Raw genomic sequence first — 21815 nt, forward strand, 5'->3', positions numbered from 1 at the left:
AAAAAAAGTACTGTCCTGCAGGGGTGTCAAACCTATTTTTGTCACGAACCACATTTTAGTTACTGTTTCCTTGGGAGGGTTGTTGTGACTGAACGCCCATGAAGAAGTCAAGAATAATGTTTTATTCGGCTATTGTTTAATCGACTGTAATGACGGGGTTTTGAACCAGAAAATGCTTACAATGTATCTCCTATGTATTACATATGATGATTTGAAATTTTGTTACAGATTATAGCAAGTATCATGGAAGTTGACAAGTTTGATTTGCTTTCGCGGGCCACATTAAATGATGTGGCGGGCCAGATCTGGCCCCCCGGGCCTTGACTTTGACACTTCCTGTGCTGTACAGTATTTATTACAGTACAATGATGATGATGGACCTTTTCACAAATGGACGTCATAAAAGTGAACATGCTCAATCATCAGTCGCTTCACTCGGTCCGCATTTCTTTCAAAAGGTGAGTTTTTACTCACTTTAAAGACTTTTAAACTGTGCCTGTAAAGATTGAGAGCGTACAGTTAAGCATACACCTCTATCAATCAAAATGGTTCGTTTTGTAGCCTGCCCCACCCCCACCCTCGATTGGCACGCAGGCGCAGGAGAGATATGCAAGTGGTTCATAACGTCACTGATCATAACGAGGCAGGCTTATAGAAAGGAAAAGCAGCGCCATCTGCCGGATATCATATAGATGTGTCTCCAATGCAGTCACTGGAAATGTAAAGTGAATAATTTCGTAAGGAAACACAAAATGTGTGGAAAAGCTCAATTAATATTTACGTCCAGACTACTTCCACTCATTTTGGAGGCTTCACCGTTTAAGTAAATAATACAGTACAGTCTCCAAGCAGCTTCTTCATGAGGGGAAAAAAGCGTTGCATCCAGCCGCTTCCTCGTCATTAAAGCGAATTCGTACTCTTCCTCAGACTTTCCAAATAAAACCGAACCAGCTGTGTGCAGTGGTGCTCTCTGCGTCATCCGTCTCTGAGGGGCTCCGTGGGCTCACAACTAGGAAGAACAGAGGCAGAAATGTCCGGCCATGTGTTTTTATCTGTTACTTTCAGTCTATTTTTGTTGTGGGGGGCTTTTGGAGTCGTGCCGAGCCGGGCAATGATTATTCGAGACGGCCAGGAGCAAAGCTTTGCCAGCTTGGACGACATGTTCCGTGAAGTGGAGGAGTTGATGGAAGATACCCAAAACCTTCTGGAGGATGCCGTCGACCAGGTCTAATATAGTATAATTAATGGCCACTATTCTTTCCTTTAGAGCGATGTGATTTTTGTAAAACGAGTAAAGAACAAACATTGATACTGATCCACCCGAGTTCAAGACTGACACTTTCATGAGTGAACAAGTTTTTGTTGTTGGCGTTTATGTGCATGTTGTGAAATACCATTCTGAGAAGTATAATCAGTTATATTATTTGTTACATTATCTAACTAACGAGAGGGGCAAAAATAATTCGGGGAATGAAATGCAATTTTTTTCAGCAATGCAAATCAACCCCAGTAAAAATAAACACGCTGTTTATTTACAGCTGTGTGACAGAATGAATCAAATGAGTGCCACTGGGCCCCTTCTTTTGTTTTCAGTGAATATATTTGTTGTAACCCTCCACGTTTTCTGGCTTTTTATTTGTATGCACATTTTAAAGTGAATTCTAACTCACAGATAACAACGGAGAGTGCCAAGTCAATGGAAAATCACCATCATCACCACAGTAATACCAAGACTGTGAAAGATGGAGTCATAACCATTCAAACTGACAAGGTAGTTCTTACATGCTTGGGTGTCAGAAGTAGTAAAAAGTTAAATAAAGTATTATATTATTTTTATGAGTCATCAGAATTTTTGCTCGCCTTGTTTGTCTTTTTAAGGAAATTAATAGCACAGCAGGAGAGACAGAATCATCACATATCCATGTAGAGATCTCAGGCGAATGGAACAGTGTGTATCATGTAAGTATATTAGCGTTACCGACCGCTATCTCGAAAATGTAAACAAGTTCCAAAAGAAAAAAGGATAGTGAAATTGGAGTTCAATGGAGTTCAGCTAATGGTGTCTGACTAAATGTTAAGGAATCTTTTTTTGTTGTTTGTTTTTAGAGCAAACCCAAGGCCTAGAAAGTTATTTTAAATAATACAGACCTACATACAACCATTTAAAAATCCAAAATGTTATCTACTAGGAGGGGCTCATGGTTGGGCTGCTTTCAAACTGTGACGGTATTGTAAAGACTTGTTTTTACATACAGTTACAGCATGCAGCTAACACACAGCATGTTTTTCATTTCTCATCATTTGTCATCAGGCAACATGGCTGAGGTAAAGTGTTAGCTGTCTAGTTTTTATTAAGCACAATAAAATCCCTCCGGGGGAAATTGAACTCACACACTGCTGCACATTTTATGTGGCACACCTTACAGAGAACAAGATCACACACATGCAGGAATGCAAAATACAGATACAAATACTTATATGTCGAAGAGAGAGGTGATAGTTATGCTGAGCTGTACCAGTCACTCCTTATGGAGTTTTCCCTTTTAGTTTTTGTTTGCAGTGTGTGTGCGTGTGCGTGTGCTTGTGTTGTGTGTGTGTGCGTGTGCGCATGTGTGTGTGTGTGTGTGTGTGTGTGTGTGTGTGCGCGTGTGTGTGGGGGGGTGTATAGTTTACACTAGTAAAATAGGGTGTTGTCAAATGAATTAAAAAGCTGAACTTGGAGCAAACTTCTTGAGCTGAACTAGCAAACAAAAATGCTGTGAGCCGTCATCTTTTCGGCTTTCGGAGCGTGTAGCGGAGCCTTGACCTGAATTGAAAAATACAATAGAAATGCATCACTCTGACTTTGTGCACAATTTCAGTCTTGTTTTTAAAGTCCGCGAATAGGTCTAGTGAAATCTTAATGAGTGACTCTTTCATGTATTCTGCATCTGTGAACAGCTTCCTATGTCTGACTATTTCCCGAACGGCCACAAAACTTGCTTACGTCGTTGAATTTGCAGACTACATCCACTTCTTGAATTGATTTTTCCTCAGATCAGCCTCCTGCCCCAGTTCTAAAACAGCTTTTTTTCTCTCTTCTCCCTCTGGATATTTTTCAGCAAAGTCTGTGTGTTTATTTTGGAATTGTCTTCCGATTTTCGAGCTTTTATTATTGGCCAGTTTTTCACCAAAAATTAGGCATATGACCAGCTCTTGTCAGAGGAAAATGCAAATGAATCTGCCCAGGCTTCATTAAATGTTCTATTTTCTTCAGATATTTTTCTTTTCTTACATTTCTCCATCTTTGCCCTACCTAGGGTTGAAAGTCTCGATAAATGTACGTCGTTTTGCCAGGCTGTTGGAGATTCTGACATATATTTTGAGCGACGAAAAATAGTACACAATATAAATTATTTTTAATATTTCAAATCACAATCTTAAAATTTACATCTACAATTAACAAATGAACAAAAGCAAATAAAATGCTTTGCTCAAATACTGTGCAGTTTTGATGTTGCTGGGCTTTCCGCGCGTGCCGCCTGTCAAATCTGATTGCTGACATGACACGTGTTCACAAACGTCTCTGAAGTTGGCGAATGCTGATCACCGAAAAGGTCTGAAGAAAGAAGTTGTGGTGTCAGGAGGCAAAATGACAAGGCCAGACTGTAGACAAACACTGTATTTTCTTAACAGGTTATCAACAGCACAACACTCATTCATACAATTTACTATCATCGCCATTACCGAACTCCTCTCCTTCCCTTTTCCTCTCGACACTGTTTTTATAGCAACACTGCCACCTAATGTACAATCAGAGAACGTAACAGAAGTGATGCACGTTTTTGAGACAAATAACATACACTTCAATCAGCCACTTATCATTTATTTTTCAAAGCCACGCAGAGCCACAACATAAGGATGAAAGAGCTGCATGTAGCTCCGGAGCCGCGGGTTGCCAACCCCTGGACTTGACTGATCAGTGCTACTGTGCACATGACTAACAGCAGCAGTATTTGTCTGGAACATATTAAGATAATTACAGGGTTGTCTGGCCCCTACTTGCAGTTTCCAGTATGTTTTTTTATTACTTCAGGAAGATCTCATGACAAAGGCTGTAGGGGGAAAAAAGTGAGAGAAACTCTACTTAGAACATGAACAGTGGATGGGATGAGTCTTTTAAAATGATCTTGTCTTTTGGTAGAATGTAATTTATTCTCAATTTATTCCGTGCATGTGATTTTAACTGCAGGTCTGGCCGTACATGAGCTAAGCAAATGATGACAATCTACTATAAAACTCAACAAACTAAATGAACACAACATTTAAAGACTAAACCACATAATCATCAACTTTTTGTTTGAAATGGTTAAGATTGGTTGGTTTTCATTCACGTTAGGTGTGCCCCCTACTGACAATGGCCAATAGTACGGGGGGCTTTTTAACACCGCCGTTTTTGAGGGGTTTTCCATTGGTTCAAAATGTGAGGAGGTCCAAATACGAATTTATTTCAATAATTTTCTCAAATGAACAATCACACGAACAACATTGCTTCATTTGGCGAGTCCACTGTTTGGCGAGTCTAGCCTGTTTCAAGGAAAAGTTCAATGCCCTCTGGTGGTCATTAGCTCTAGGCTCCCGCACTTCATACTTGACATAAAACATGACATTCGAGAATGTTTTTAATTATGCTTCGCTAGATTTACACTGCTAGCACCTACTGTACGTTTATGGGAAGAGAAACGAAAACAACAAAGGGTCATGAAGTGGTGCTGTTTTGTGAAAAAACATGGGCATAGATTCACGTGCACTGTATTTACTGTAAACTGACTGTTATGCAATACAAAGTACATCATTATACGTTCATCATTATAAGTGTTTAATTCTTCAATATATTAGGAACATTTTACCCCAAAAGCCTGTGCAGGGTTCAGAAATGTTTTTTTTATTACCCTGCAAAATTGTTCACTCCACAGTATCCATCCATCCATTTTCCGATCCACTTTATCCTCACAAGGGTCGCGGGGGGTGCTGCAGCCTATCCCAGCTGTCTTTGGGCAATGGGCGGGGGACACACTGAACCGGTTGCCAGCCAATCGCAAGGCACACCCATACAAACAACCATCTACGTTCACACTCACACCTAGAGACAATTTGGAGTGCTCAATCAGCCTAATGTGCATGTTTTTGGAATGTGGGAGGAAACCGGAGTACCCGGAGAAAACCCAAGCAGGCCCGGGGAGAACATGCAAACTCCACACAGGGAGGCCGGAACTGGAATTGAACCCTGCACCTCTGCACTGTGAGATCGACGGTCCAACCACTGGACCACCGGGCCACCCTCACTCGACAGTATGCATTGGATAGATTTAGTAATTCCGAAGGAGTGTGATCAGCTGCAAGGATGTTTTATGTAGAAGTATCAGTGGACACACAAGAACAAATTCAGATGTGGGTGATGAAATGGTGAGTGACATCCATCGGTCCATCTTTTATCTGAACCACTTATCCTCATGAAGGTCACTGGCATGCTCAAATCGATCCCAGCGGTCTTAGGGCAGTGGGCGCGATCACCAGCCAATTGCAGGGCACACATAGATGAACAATCATTGCCACTCACAATCACACTTAAGGACAATTTCGAGTGTTCCATTCACCTACCATGCATGTTTTTGGAATGTGGGAGAACACCAGAGCACCCGGGGAAAAACCACAAAGGCACGGGAGAACATGCAAACTCCACACAGGAAGGCCATGGCCCGGAATGGAGCCCAAAAACCCTGGTTTAGACACAAAAGGAAGGCGGTTGTAAGAAGGGAAGAATAAGAGGAGATTTTAAGTTTATGTGCTGAAAAAGCTCCACAGACACAGTCAGTCTAGTAATGCAAAGTTGACGTTTAATGCCATGCTCATACGTAACGTATATCTCATGCCACAGGAGTGCCTGGTGGACGAGGACTGTGGCGCGCGGAAGTATTGCCTGTATCGGATTGACAGCTCCAAGTGCCTCCCCTGCATACCAACTGATATGGTGGGAAGTCCGTCCTGTTATTGTTATTGTTAAACAAGCCAGTTTTTATGTGAGCAATGAAATAAATGACTGCCGGTGTAATGAATGCTGAGGTTTATACTGTCAATTAAGAAACTTTCTAAATGCTCACATTTTACACATGATCAAATCAGTCATCAAAAGCCTAGTTACAGCTGGATGGACTTGTAATGTCTTAACTTACAAGTCATAACTTCAAATTAATTCCAATATCCCAGCCATCGTGGTAATGTAGTCCCTCCCAATGGCCCTGTAAAAGTCTAATTAAGCTGATCAATACTGCTTGCAAAACACAATTCTTTGAATCATCAGTAAAAATCTCACTGTGACTTCTACATGGTATGAGTTGGGTCATGTAAACTATTTGAAGGGCCGTGACACATAGAGAGCGGGTTATCTAGAAACCAAAGGGTTGACCGATTCTATTCCCGTTCTGTCCGTGTCATGTGTCGTTGCGTCCTCGGGCATGATACGTCACCCTACTTGCCTCCAGTGCCACTCACACTGGTGTATGGCTGGGTGTGAACGTTTGGTGGTGGTCAGAGGGGCCTTAGGCGCACACTGGCAGCCATGCTTCCATCAGCCCGCCCAGGACATCTGTGGCTACAGATCATAGTTTACCACCACCAGAGCGTGAATCTGCTTGCACATAAAAAATGCCCATTGTTAGTGATTTGAGTGTACAGAAAAAGCACCATATACATAAATTGGATGCATTCTTCTTCTTAATATCGTTGACAGTAAAAATTATCATTACAGTTTGTACATCTGAATGTCTTTCCATTTTTAGCCCTGCACAAAGAATGAGGAGTGCTGCTCAAGTCAGTTGTGTGTTTGGGGCCAGTGTACAGTTAATACCACTGAGGGAACAGAGGGAACAATATGTCAGGGCCAGAATGACTGCAAACGAGACCTCTGCTGTGCCTTCCAACGAGGTAACCTCTTTTCTGTCACACTTCCTCGAAGACTAACATGAAGGATTCAACCCATTGTATTCATACACTTTCTGCCAGAGATGGGGGTGAGATGGGTACACGACTTGACTCGAGTGAGATTCAATTTGATAATTTTTGCCAAAAAGATGGGAATGACTTGACTTGACTTGGGACTTGGTATCGAATTGGCTTATCCTCACAAGGGTCGCAAGCATGCTGGAGGTTATCCCATCTGTCTTCAGGAAGTCGGCAGGGTACCCCCTATACTGGTTGGCAGCCAATCACATAGACAAACAACCATCCGCGCTCACACTCAAACCGAGATGTTCAATGAACCTGCCATGCATGTTTAGGGAACGTGGGAGGAAACTAGAGTACCCGGACAAAACCCACGCAGGCACGGGGAGAACATGCAAACTCCACACAGGGAGGCCAGAGCACCGGAATCGGTGCAGCGGTGCAGCCGGAATCGAACCCTGCACCGCTGCACAATGAGGCAAACGTGCTAACCAGTGGTCCATCGTGCCACCCTGAGAGGATCATTGATTTTAATTCACGGATTATTTTGCCAACGACGTTAGCCAAAAAAGGATGGAAAAACGCATCGTTGACGTCTCACAGAATAAACTCACAGCAAGGTCAACGTCTTACTTTATATGACATAACCTACAGACAGGCAAGCTAACCATACAATTTAACTTGCGATACGAACACTGGTTTGGGACCAGTAAAAAAAATATAATTAAAAATTTTTAAAAAAAGGTGATTGGGAACATCTTAAGTTCAGCTAAATAATGTAACTAGGGCTGGGATGGTTTGTGAAAACTCTCCGAACCCTTGGTTTCGACTGTTGCATTACCATTTGTGTAGTCTTGCAAACCTCCCTTCTGCCCGAACATGATGAAGAGATGTGCACTTCAAAAGTAGCTTCTATGCACCAAAACATAACTACCATAGACACCGGTGGTTCTGTCATGATGCTTGTGGTCAGTTGTGGAGAGAAAAAAAAGATGTGGAGACAACTTTGGAATCAAGGATGATGGTTTTGATGAAACCGGGAAAAACACAATAGCAGCATGCGGATTTTGACACTCGAAGATCAAAGAGACAACATCTCTAAGTTTAGTTTTATCTGTCTTATAGAAGATAGCACTGTGAACGTAAGCTATTAGGTTAGCTCGACAGTTTAGCTCACCAATCGCTGGTCAACTACTTCATGCATTTAAAAGAAGCCCATGAAGAGATGGATTAGACACCAAGGACAGTTTAATCTTGAATCTATACCATTTAAAACAGCGATCGTTACTTATAGACATTGATTCATAAAGTATAACATAGACTACCGGATCATTAAATAGAGTTTAGCAGTAGTTTTCTGCTCGTGAAGCTGTCCGCCATATTTGAAGGGGCTCAACTAATGCACCTCAATTTAAAAAACAGTGGCGACCTACAAATTCCACAAAGTTGTTGCATTTCAGTCGCCCATTTACACACATTAAATAGATTTGGCTAACAGATTGGCACCAGAAACAACGTATGTAATTTTTAAACGGGATGATCATACTGTACATGTTTATGTCCTCATTGTGCATATTTTCAGTATCTATCTCCACATTAAGAGTGAGCCACTCATATAAATGTTAGTATGGAAAAAAATAACATGCGTTCTTCTAAATAATTTCCATGTAGACATTCATTTCATTCGTTCATTGTTCCTGATTTCACTTTAGGAGTTACAGAAACATAAATGTTTTTAATTTTTTTTTGGAGATAATGTATTTTTTATTGTGGGATCAGTCCAAAAAAAGACAGTATTTTACCACTCCAACATGTTTTACTGAAGAAGATTTTATGATTTGACTTGTGACTTGCTAGAAATGTGGAGGTGACTTGATTTGTTTGATTTTTTTTTTCCGATACAGTAGTCCCTTGGGACTTGCTTGAGACTTGAAGGTTACAACTTGAGACTTGTGACTTGCACATATGAGACTTACTCCCACCTCTGCTTTCTACCACATATTTTGTTCAGGGTCACAGGTGTGCTGGAGCTTTCCCCAGTTAACACTGGGCACGAGGCAGGGTGCACCACAGAAAGACAGCCATTCACCCTCACATTCACAGCTAGGGGCAATTTAGAGTTTCAAAAAAATCTAGCATTCATGCCTTCGGACTGAACGGAGAAAAGTGGACATGAAAACTTCCAAAAGATTCAAAGAAGACCTTTGACCATAAGGCAGGCGTGCTTTCAGGATGCACTACTCTCATGACAATAAACGTTTTGAAATCCATGTGCTTGTCTAGCCTGGCTCTGTTTAGTCTGCCCCCTTCCCTATTCTCTCCAGAGCTTTTATTTCCTGTGTGCAACCCTAAACCGGGACAGGGAGAGGCCTGTCTGAACCAACCCAATTTATTGATGGACATGCTTGCCTGGGACCAGGAGGGCCCTCGCGACTACTGCCCCTGTGCCAATGGCCTTCAGTGCCAACCTAAAGGGTAAGAACAACTATTAGTACGCAATTAATATGATATATTGTTTTGTGTTTTTTGTTATTGTCAAGTGTCCTTGGGTGTCTTGAAAGGCGCTTATAAATAAAATGTATTATTATTATTATTATATATGTCCTAAATTATGCTCCCCAATTTTTTGGAAGCACAGTAATAGAGTGCAGTATAGTTATCTCTTAACTCACTTCTTTGCTGCATTACCTGTATTTTTTTCCTCTTACAGACGTGGATCTGTTTGTGTGCTGTCAGACCGGAAATAAGGAGCTAAGTGCCGTATCGAAAATACACAAGTACGCCTGAAGCTAAGGTGAAGTCGTGATTGATGATTCACCAAAGAACAGCCAACCTGCTACAACTATAAGTTTTTCAATTTTGTTTGTGTTTTTTTTTTTTGGAATGTATTCTTTGTAATAAAAGATACAAAGTCCCATGATAAGATTCTTGTTTTTTTTTTTTTACTGGAAACAACGGAACACTAGGGGCCCCACTTATGTTTTATCGATATGCAAGGCAGTGTGCTAAGAAATTAATACGGAGCTAATTTTTTTTAGTGTGTGAGTTGTCCATTTTTCAAACTTTAAGCTTTGAATCGCATTAACCGGTTTTAGGATCACATTACTGCTTTTTTAAATGATGTCTTAATTGTTTTTACACCGGTTTGTTCTGGTCTTGACCGACCACACTAATTGCCTCCACTTGCGTCGAACAAAAACGTACAATAAAATGTTGCTTTCAAATTGTATTTTAGCAAAAACGTCATCTCTTAGTGCGATGCCAAATTATTGCCGTTAATGGTACAGTCAGTCAATTGACTTGATGGGATTTCAAAAACACCCAAATGCTGTTTTTGTACATGCGCATTGAGGCATAAGGAGTTCTTCGTTTGCAAGATGGAGACTTCCTTTTTGTCTCTGCTCTGCTGTGCAGCCCGTCGTTCCTATGACGTCGTGACGTCACACTACCCGCCCCACGACCAGCTTCCTCGTGAGTGACCACCGTTGAATTTCGCGTTCCCTGCCGATTGCTTCCCTACTATCGGGACGCTGTGCAACAGGCTAACAAGTTCGCAAGCCCGGAAATATCCACACTTAGGTACGTAGAACCGCGGTACGACATCCGTGCCATTGTAATGCTATCCGTAATATTCTGCCCAGTAACTGAATTGTTCCTTTTCACCGGTGGTTTTCTCAGCGCCAACTTCTGCGCCAGGCGGCTCGAGATGCTTAAAACGCAAAAATCGTGTTTTTTGCGACCACACGGGTTCGCTTCCCTTGTCTACCACAAGAACCTTCATGTCCCTAGCAATCTCCAAGCCACTTTAGAAGCCGTCGCGGGACTCTCGTGTTAAACAGTAATTTGAATTATTCTCGGTGGTCAGCCAGCTGTTGAACTTTCTCCGTGTGCCGCGGCTCAGACGAAAGCAGAAAATACACGAAGCGTTTGTGGGAAGCGCGTTTCTGTTTGGCTCTTTGTGGTATTGCGGTCTCCAATAGTTGCTGCGCTGTGTGAAACGCCTGCTGTAAAAGTGGAACTCCACAAGCTTCATGGTGTGGTAATGATGCGAGGCATCAGTGAGGAATTGGAATCACGGGATCCAGTGGCCTCGGGTTTGCCTGCGGTGATCTTTCTGTTCAATGCAAATGTCTGTTTTGATGGGTTGAGAATTTCATGTGTACTGAATACATTTATATGGTTGTATAAAACTCAAATATCGTTCTCATTACCTCAAAGTGGTCCATGAAAACGTGTTTGTTAAGGCTGAACAATTAATGTCCATGAAAACATGTTTGTTAGGGCTGAACAATTAATCCGGCGGTGTCGAACTCATTTTTTGTCTCGCGGCCACATTGTACAGAGAGTTATGGTTTGCCTTGGTGGTGCCATTATGACTGGGGATGATTCCCAATTTAAATAAAAGAGGCATTGGTAACAAAAAATGCTCGAACATCTCAATGTTATTAAAAGTGAAGACAATACGTTTCGGTATTTTAGCAAGAAACATGCAGTAGACACATGATTTGTCTTTGTGGGCCACATAAAATGATATAGCTGGCCGGATTTGGCCCCCGGGCCTTAAATTTGACACACGTAATTAATCAGCTGCCCAGGGCCACTCGAAGTTTACTGATGTTGTCCCGTTTGCGCCTGTATAAAAGTAATCAATAAATATGATGAAGCCAAGATTTTCTTGCTTTTTAAATATTTAATATTTTGAGGGGAGGGGGTAGGGTTTTCGACTTCAAATGGTCAATCATTATCGATGTATTTACTGTGCTACACATCATTTTGCTAGTCCGGTTAAATTCTTACATAAGGATGACTTGAACAAGATATAAAGTCAAGACAAGGTAAAATGTCAAATGCTCAATTGAATTTTATTTTATACTGCAAAAAAGAAAACAGAAGATGCAAACAAATAACTACACAGAAGCAATATTTTCTGAAAGGCTAAAATAAAACAGTATAAAAATGTAAAATATGAAATAATCATTGCTACTTGACATATTCTATTAAGATTATCCGGGCACAGTGCTGGTTTTATCAGAGTCACCATAATATGGTCAGGCCACCACCCAAAAAGGTTTACTGTAGGACGATGCTATAAGATCAAAACATTTATGTCTAATAAATCTGATATTGTTTCTTGTAATTCCGATTGGTTTATTGTTTGTGTTTGTTAAAATATATATATACATCTTGACAAAGAAATCACATTTAAAAATTAATTGAGCCCTAATGTTTGTGATGTACATAATTATACATAATATTGACATACAGTAAGTGGCCTCTTTTGGGATTGACAAGTGGCCTTTAATTTCGAGCTGTTGGTCTTTGTTAAACTGGAGGAGATCATTTGACATATAACTCAAGTATCTACAAGTCACATGCAATTAGAGCCTTGTGACAATACCTGTTTACTCTCAATAGGCAAATTGTTCTGGACTTTTTGCTCAGAGTGTGATATTGAATCCTCACTTCATGCGAATGTGCCCTGGCACTGGTTGCTTTTGTTGAATCTTCAGCCAACTCTTTATGTGTTCTCTTCCTACTTTTCGTCCTGACAGATTAAAATAAGTGAGGTGATTTATCAGCGCATAACCACCCTAAAAAGAAACTTGAGCCTTCTTGTTCTCACCCAAGCACAGCAATGTGCCTCTGAGACCAAAACTTTCCTCTGCCTGTCATGCATGCCGCTGTGCCTGGATAGCTTAATATACAATCTAAAGTGATGAATTATTGATCGTGTGAACGTCGCATCAAAGATCAGCTTGCTGCCTGTCTGTCGAACTGTAAGCTGCATTAGCTCTAGAATAGACGTCTCATTAAAGGTCACAGTAGTTCAGACCTAAGATTATCCTGCTTTCTATGACACATCTGGTTTGTTTTTAGCCTGTGCACTAGCTAGACATGACTGGGTCTTCGAAAGCCAACTTTTTGATCCTAACAGACGGTTTATCCGTAAGAATGTCTCTTTTGTGCTGGATAACAAAGGTTACACAATATGAATGTCTCTTTTGTGCTGGATAACGAAGGATACACAATATGAATGTCTCTTTTGTGCTGGATAACATAGGATACACATACACATGTTGGCGCTGTTAAATTCACATTGACACCATTTCTTGAAAGATTGCACACATAATGCAGTGTGCAAACAGCATTTTATGTGCCATTCTTTTTTTTTTTTAATGTCAATTAACCTAAATTTTAGATGAATTGATGGTAATGTTTTCGGACTTAAAGCATTACCGTCAATTCAGATGACTTTTCTCAGCCCATTTTACAAACTGTAGGCATTTTGGAGTGAACTGGCGACATTGCCATTCTCTTTATTTGTAGACCTTTTTAAAATGTTGCCGTGGCTCCTGCCTGCCTTGTACCTGCAAAGGTCACGTTTACTATTTGCCTCATCTCAACTCGTTAGCTGTCACAGAAATGCTAATGACACCCACAAGGGACAGAAAGCCTGCAGCCAAAGACGAGCTGCTATCGTTACTCAAATGAATGGAAAGTCCGGTTTTATTTTTGCTGCAATGAAAGCAATTGTAATGTGTTTAGTCGAATGTGTTATTTCTCTTCGCTCTCTTGTCGAAGCTCTCACTCATGTACAAACGGAACTTTAAATATTCCTTCCCTTTTTCATATCCGCTTAGATTGTCTTTTGCAATAACAATGATTTCCACAAATCCATTTTGAATCGTGACTGACTCGGTACAGTGCTATATACAGAGCAAATAAAGATGTCTGAACTGTCATGCTGGACTGTCCATTAAAATTGCCTTGCAGTATGGTGTCAGAGCTAAGAATGTACCAGAATTTTGGGCAACATATATCCCTGGATTTCCCAGCAATGCATATTATTATATAATATAATAATTATAATAATAACAACAATAATAACATAAACAAATAACAAAAATATTAAATAAACAATGTGCCTTATTTTAAGCCCGTATCAAACTGACTGACAAAGGTTTGCAAGTGTGTGCCCACGGAGCATATTTCTTTTGTTTTGGGGGGGTTTTTTTCAATGTTGCAAACTGTTGCAAAGACATTCCCAAGCAGTTATAACGGCCACACACATTTTTTCTTGTCACCATCAAATTTTGAACATGTTCAAAATTTCAGGCAACAAAAAAACGTAAACGGTTTGAGATCATTAAAATCGTCGGTGAAACGGCTTTGTGGCGGAAAAAAATTGCTGCATGCGCGCACACTTTGCCGCTCAATGAGATACGGGCTTAATCTTAAACCTGTTTACTCTTTCAAATACAGAAATAAAGTCTATAATATGTTAAAAATGTAATGTATTCCAGTATAATAACATGTTTCCTCAGTCATCACCTTTCTTCACCATATGGTGTCCATTTCGACTTAATGTTAAGTATCCTTCCATGCCCTCAAAAGCATTACAATTTATTAATAGAAACAAGAAAGCTTTCATATTTTATTTTCCCTAACCCTTGATGATACTCATGGTTGTCTACAGTCCTTCACTAGTGAATATGTGTGTATTTGTGGAGAAAAGAGATAATGCTGTGTCAATATTGATTTAAGGTATCTAAATGGCTTGTTATCAGTTGGACAGTGTCTGTCTTCTTGAAAAGCCAACATGATTTCACTGATAAGACCCTACCTTAGAAAGAATAAACACATCCCTCATAACCACACAAATGCTAATCAGTCCTTGTGTTGTGTACACAAACTTTATTAACCCAACTGCTGGCAGTCAGGCTGCCTCCTGGCTCTATACTGCATGTGCCAAGTTTCGATTCGCAACAAGACACATGTATGTTTCAAACTGCTGATGATTCTCTAGTGCTTCTCCACATTGGGGGTAAAAAAAAAAATGTAAAAAAAATCTGGGCAAAGCTCTAAAGATGTTGTCGATGCTCTAATACTTTTTGTTGTTCTTTTTGAACAGGAGGAGTGGTGATGAGGAGTTCAGCAAACACATTTGCAGACATGATGAACATACCGGAATACTATGCAGGGAAAAATGTGCTGATCACTGGAGCAACTGGCTTCATGGGAAAGGTACAATAGTAATTGACTTGGCAGCGAGTCAGTAGGTCTGGCTCAACCAATGTGTGGATCAAGCATAAGCAGATTTCGGTGTCAGCATGGTATTACTATATGTACTTTATGAAATTCATTTCTTCCTTTTGAAATATGTGATATTTTATAAATCACGTAGCATAATTTAGACCTACAAAATAGTTTGCGCGCAAAACAAAACGTATTCTGAGTCTTAATTAATAAAATCTATTAATTTTATACCCTGTGGATGTGTGCAAATGAAAATATTTGATAATTTTAGTGTGTTTTTGTTAAATGTAAGGCAGAAATCTTAAAAATCATTCTGACTTGGTTCTACTGCCTCTCAGTGAGGAGGGCCTTTATGAGCCGCCACTTATGTTACTAAATATAATTTGTGCAATAAAATGGCAACGTTGGAGCTAGGAATTCCTCGTGTAATTTTTCTTGTTCACGAAACTCCTTAGTTTTTGCACTCTTAAACTTCATCGTGTTAAACTGACAAAGATCATTTATTTATCCTTACTTTAATCCAGGAAAGGCAAGACATTCTCTGCAATGCCGACATTCCAACCGCAGACAGCAGAGTAAAATAAGGCAAAATAAAAACCAAATACTGTATTTTTGGACCATAAGGTTTACTGACAATCCTTAAATTTTCTTAAAAAGTGTGCCTTTTAATGTGGTGCGCCTTGTACAGGATATGGATGAAAGTCGGCTCTTCAGTTTGTCATTCTTATCCGCACCTAATCACGAGCAGACGTTTCTGTGTTTACATGAACTAGGACAGGGGTGCCCATTACGTCGATCCTGATCTACCGGTAGATCTATGACAGGTCCCAAGTAGATCCGAGGAGTGTCGAGGAGAAAAACCAAAAAGAACCATTTGTGTGTCTTTGTACATGTTAGTAATATATTTTTTGTGTTAATGTACACTGCACCCTAATCATCCTATCAGTCTCATTTTCACCAAAAAATAAATAAATAAATAAATAAAAATAAAATGAAGCAGGTAAATCTTGAATTTACGGTGGCGCGTAATTACGTCACCGGAAGTTGTTCGCGCTCAGCAGTCTGCAACTGCAGCTTGTGATCAGAGCTGTTGCGCTCTATCTTTTATCGTAATTTTTCTCATTCAGAGTTTGCTTTGTGTACAATTCACAGAGGGCACAGGCAAAGAATAGGAGGGCCCAGGGAAGCACTTTAAAACGGTACGTGTGAGCTACGATAGTCAACAGGCTGCAAAAGTGCATCACATGCTTCAGTTTCAGGCTGTTTCTCATCATGGTGCATGCGCGTGCGCGTGCGCGTGCTGATAAGGGTAGATCCTGGGAGGTTATTTGATCGAAAAGTAGATCGTCGGTCCAAAAGGTTTGGGCACCCCTGAACTAGGACTTACTTCCTGCTTCTGTGTCGAAGAAGCATGGAAAATATAGTCCGACTATAATAATAATAATAATAATGCATTTTATTTAAAAGCGCCTTTCATGCCACCCAAGGACACTGTACAGACAATAAGAAAATACAATGTAAAAATTAGTAAACGAGATATTATATAAAAACAGGACATAAAATCATAAAAACATAGGAAATGGAAGAGCTATGTGTTGTAGGCAATCCTGAACAGGTGTGTTTTTAGACGGGACTTGAAAGTGGAAAGAGGTGTGCAGTTTTGGAGGTCCGGAGGTAGGTTGTTCCAGAGCTTTGGAGCAGCGTGACTGAAGGCTCTGGCTCCCATGGTGCTCAGTCGGGCAGGGGGCACTGACAGGCGGAGGGAGGACGAGGATCTGAGGGAGCGAGAGGGGATATGCACCTGGAGAAGGTCGGATAGGTAAGGAGGGGCCTGGTTGTGGATGGCCATATATGTATATAGAAGCAGTTTGTAATTGATGCGATGTTGAACAGGGAGCCAGTGAAGCTGTTGGAGAACGGGGGTGATGTGCTGCTGGGAAGATGTTTTTGTGATGATGCGAGCAGAGGCGTTTTGAACCAGCTGGATTTTATGAAGGGACTTTTGAGGTAGGCCGAAGAGGAGAGCGTTGCAGTAATCAAGGCGGGATGTGACAAGACTGTGGACAAGAATAGCAGTGGTGCGGGGGGTGAGGGAAGGGTGAAGTCTGGTAATATTGCGGAGGTGGAAATAAGCAGTGCGGGTGATGGTGTTGATATGTGAGTGGAAGGTGAGCATGCTATCCAGGATGACACCCAGACTCTTAACCTGGGGGGAGGGGGACACTAGGGAGCTGTCAATGTTGAAGGAAAAACTGTTTACTTTGGATAAAGTGGATTTGGTGCCAAGAAGGAGGACTTCAGTTTTATTAGTATTTAATTTAAGAAAGTTTGTTGTGAACCATGTTTTGAGTTCGGAGAGGCAAGAGGTGAGGGAGGGGGGTGGGAGTATGGAGTTTGGCTTGCAGGAGAGGTAGAGCTGGGTGTCATCAGCAAAGCAGTGAAAGTGGATATTAAATTTGCGGAGGATATGGCCAAGAGGCAGGAGGTAGATGATGAAGAGAAGGGGACCTAGGACAGATCCCTGTGGTACACCTGTGGTGACTGGGGAGGGCTTTGAGGTGAAGGATTTGAGCTGGACAAACTGAGTGCGGCCAGTGAGGTAGGAGTGGAACCAACTGAGGGGAGTGTGGGAGAGACCAATGGAGGAGAGTCTATTGAGGAGGATAGGGTGAGAGATTGTGTCAAAGGCAGCGCTCAAGTCTAAGAGGATGAGGATGGAGACTAAACCGGAATCGGATGCTATGAGGAGATCATTTACAATACGGATTAGGGCAGTCTCTGTGCTGTGGCAGGGGCGGAAACCGGACTGAAAGGGTTCATAGAGAGAGTGAAGGGACAGGTGGGAGTGGAGTTGAGCAGCAACAGTTTTTTCAAGGATTTTCGAGATAAATGGAAGGTTGGAGATGGGGCGGAGGTTATCAAAGTTGTTGGGGTCAGAGCCATGTTTTTTCAGTGTGGGGGTGATAGCAGCAGTTTTGAGGAGTGATGGGACAATACCAGAAGAGAGTGAGGAGTGGATAATAGCAGATATGAGAGGAAGCACAGAAGGAAGGCAGGATTTAACAAGGGATGAAGGGAGGGGATCAAGCTGGCAAGTGGTGGGCTTGGATTTGAGTATGAGGTTGGATAATTCAGCAGTCGTTGGTGGAACAAAACTGGAGAAGAAATGACAAGGAGAAGAAGGTTCAGATGGGGGGGGAGCAGGCAGGTTTTGATGGAGTTGGTGATGGATCTTAAGGATTTTGTGATTGAAGTGTTCCATTATGGAGTTGCAGGTTGCTGTGGAGTACAGGTGGAGGGGGAGAGAGTTTGGTGGCCGGAGGATTTTGTTCATGACGGAGAAGAGAGTTCTTGAATTTCCTTCGTTGGAGAGGATGAGGCCGGAGTAGTAGCTGGATTTGGTTTGTGCAATTTGGTCCTTGTATTTAGTGATATGGGTAGTGTACATGTCCTTATGGATGGTGAGACCGGTTTTCTTATAGAGTCGCTCAAGTTGGCGGTTTTTTGATTTCAATGATCTAAGAGCGGGTGTAAACCAGGGGGCAGATGTAGAGAATGAAGCAGTCCTGGTCTTCAGGGGGGCGAGAGAATTTAGAATATTTGTGAGGCAGGCATTGTAGTGAGCGGTGAGGTCATCCGGGTTTGAAAGGGCGTCTGGGGGCGGGGAACGGTCGATAATGGAGCAGAAGGTGTCAATGTTGATATTTTTGGTATTACGAAAAGAAATGAGGCGGGAGGTTTTGATTGTAGAGAGACGGAGTACGATGTTAAAAGTGAGGAGGAAATGATCGGTTTCAGGAAAAACATCAGCAGTGGGCTTGGAGGGGGAGAAGCCAGAGCAGCAAACCAAGTCCAATGTGTGGCCTTTGATGTGGGTGGGGAAGTCAGTAAGACAGTGTATCGCGAGGCTCTCCAGGTAGGATGTGAAGTCTCTTGTGAGTGGCAGGTCGGGGTTGTCCATGTGAATATTAAAATCTCCCAGCAAAATTAAATTTGGCGAGAGAGTGGATAAGTGTGTGATTAAACTGGAAAATTCATTGATGAAATCGCTATGTGGCTTCGGGGGGCGATAAACTGTGGCAATGATGGTTGGCGTGGGTCCAGGGAGTTTAAACACCATGCATTCAAAAGAGCTTGATGCAGGAACGGAGACTGGTAAGACTTTCCACTTCTCGCGGTGGATTACCGCGAGGCCTCCTCCACGGCCGTTGCCACGGGGACGGCAGATGTAAACAAAGCCGGGAGGAGTGGAGTCATTCAGAGCAGCGAAGTCGTTTGTTTGTTGCCAGGTTTCTGTTAAAACGAGGAAGTCAAGTTTGCGTTCAAATGCAGCCTAATGCAAGCTATTTCTGGTGGCACGTTGCCAGTGTTACAATGTGGGACAATATCATTGCGGTCTGTGGGACTGAGAGGTAAACATGAAGTTTAATTCCTTCTTAATTACCAAAGCATTCATGTTTGCATTCTAATTTTCATCTGCATCGAATTACTAGCAGACATCTGTTTTTTGTCATGCTGGAACAAGAGCTACTTCCTGCTTTTGTGTCGAACAATCATGGGAAATGTAGTCCTACTAGCCAAATGCCAGCAGTCGCTAGTTAGGACTGACGTAAACTGGGCTTTTCTGGCAGCATATTTCCATTGTTACAATGTGAGATGAGACCGGCGCAAGGTAAACGACTCAGCCAGTTTCCAATAGTTGTTGGTACAGAGGGGGGGAAAAAAGTTTGGATAATGGTGAGTGCATTGACTTGTTTACAGATGTTGAACTGTCAACCCAAATTGCATTTAGCATGAATCAAAGTAAAAACACAAACACCCATCACCAGATTAACAAGAGATTCCCAAACCTTTTTATTTTATTTTATTTTTTTAAACATCTGTCAGAGGATGCCCTCCTCTTCTCCACTCGAAGCATCCCCAAGCGTAGTAGCACAGCGAACAAAAGCAAGCCAGGCACGTGGCAATATTGGATATTTTGTGACCTGTCTAAATGTAGCATAATAAATACACATTTGTTGCATTTAGAATAAAATATTCAAAATACAGACTTCACAAAAGTAATGTGCCAATTAACCCGGTGCAACTTGTGTAGTATACATCTTTTCTAGTGTGTGTGTCTGTGTCTGTGTGTCTGTGTAAAAAAAAAATCCTCGTCTCAACCCTCAGGTGGTGTCCGTCCCCCATTCAGCTCGGGTCCTCTACTAGAGGCCAGGAAGCTTGAGGGTTCTGCGCAGTATCCTTGCTGTTCCCAGCACTGCACATTTCTGGACTGAGATGTCCGATGTTGTTCCCAGGATCTGTTGCAACCACTCATCTAGTCTACCGAAACATCTGTGCGGAGTATGGACTGGAAACCCCAAGGTCAAAAATGGAAACACCTCCGAAGGTGGTGGAGAATGACAGAGCGAAGATCCTGTGGGACTTCCAGATCCAGACTGACAAGATGGTAATGGCGAACCAACCAGATGTCGTGATCATAGATCAAGGGCAGAGGAAAGCCGTTGTAGTGGATGTAGCGGTCCCAAGTGATGGAAACATCAGAAAGAAGGAACACGAGAAACTCGAGAAATACCAAGGGCTCAGAGAGGAGCTGGAGAGAGCCTGGAAGGTAAAGGTGACAGTCGTGCCTGTGGTGGTCGGAGCACTCGGGGCAGTGACCCCCAAACTAGATGAGTGGTTGCAACAGATCCCGGGAACAACATCGGACATCTCAGTCCAGAAATGTGCAGTGCTGGGAACAGCAAGGATACTGCGCAGAACCCTCAAGCTTCCTGGCCTCTGGTAGAGGACCCGAGCTGAATGAGGGACAGACACCACCCGAGGGGTGAGACGAGGAATTTTATATACATTTACCCAACAATCAAACACGATAACTGTACTGTGATCACCTGGGACTGCTTTTTTTATTCAGGACCTGGATTACTTGGGATGGATGAAACCATGAATTCTGCTCTTCACCCAAAAATCATGAGAGAAAATATTTGGCCATCGGTTCATGACCTCAAGCTAAAGCACACTTGGGTTCAGCAGCAGTACAATAATCCAAAACACAAGCAAGTCAACTTCTGAAATGGTTAAAAAAAAAAATTAGTGGCTGAGTCAAAGTCTGGACCTGAATTCGATTAAAATGCTGTTGCATGACTTTAAAAAGGCCATTCATGCTCAAAGCCCTCCAGTGTTGTTGAATTCGTCATTATGCAAGGAAGTGTGGGCCAAAATATCTCCACAGAAATGTAAACCGCCAGTTAGAGTAAACGTTTGATTTCAGCGATAGATGCTGAGGGTAGCCCAACCAGTTCCTAGGTTTCGGGAGCAAGTATCTCTCCACACAGGACCAATTCGCTTTGAATAGTTTGCCCCCCCCCCCCCCCCCCATAAATAATGTAGCCATTTACAAACCACTTTTTGTTACTCAGGTTATCGTTGTCACATAATAAAATTCATGTGATGGTCTTAAACATTGAAGTGGGGTAACTATGCAAAAGTGTAAGAATTTGAGAAAAGGGCAAATACTTTTGCACAGCACTTTTTGACAGCGCTTTCCAGTTCCTGCCAATATCCAGTAACTTCGCATAACGAGGGGTAACCAGCATTCCACAGGCTACAACCAAGAATCCTGATCAACTCTATGTACAAGCTGTGATATATATAAATTGTGATCACACTGGCTCCTGACTGGATTTCAAACCCAAAGGACCCTCACAGTACAACAAAACATGTTATTGTGAGCAGCATTACGCACACCTGTGCAATAATTTTTAATATGCCGCACCTGTGAGGTAGATTGTTTATCT

The 21815-nt window shown here is 41.9% G+C and overlaps 2 protein-coding genes across 2 annotated transcripts in view; both read left to right on the forward strand.

Annotated features, from left to right (window-relative positions):
- The first annotated feature begins 980 nt into the window (after window positions 1–980).
- dkk3b (dickkopf WNT signaling pathway inhibitor 3b) lies at window positions 981–10072 on the forward strand. Its single transcript, XM_086109263.1, has 7 exons — window positions 981–1225; window positions 1673–1771; window positions 1879–1959; window positions 5918–6010; window positions 6819–6963; window positions 9306–9456; window positions 9692–10072. The coding sequence occupies exons 1-7, from the start codon at window positions 1031–1033 to the stop codon at window positions 9726–9728; spliced, it is 801 nt and encodes a 266-aa protein (XP_085965389.1). The 5' UTR covers window positions 981–1030; the 3' UTR covers window positions 9729–10072.
- Window positions 10073–10415: 343 nt separating this feature from the next.
- The window catches only part of far1 (fatty acyl CoA reductase 1), a 41410-nt gene continuing 30010 nt past the window's right edge, over window positions 10416–21815 (forward strand). The window contains exons 1-2 of the mRNA XM_086108937.1: window positions 10416–10560; window positions 14894–15006. Coding sequence (XP_085965063.1) covers window positions 14905–15006 — 102 coding nt within the window. The 5' untranslated portion in view covers window positions 10416–10560; window positions 14894–14904. The remainder of the gene's footprint in view (window positions 10561–14893; window positions 15007–21815) is intronic.

The sequence above is a fragment of the Hippocampus guttulatus genome, chromosome 4 (genome assembly GCF_054856545.1).
Source record: "Hippocampus guttulatus isolate MCC_2025c chromosome 4, RoL_Hgut_1.0, whole genome shotgun sequence".
NCBI lineage: Eukaryota > Metazoa > Chordata > Actinopteri > Syngnathiformes > Syngnathidae > Hippocampus > Hippocampus guttulatus.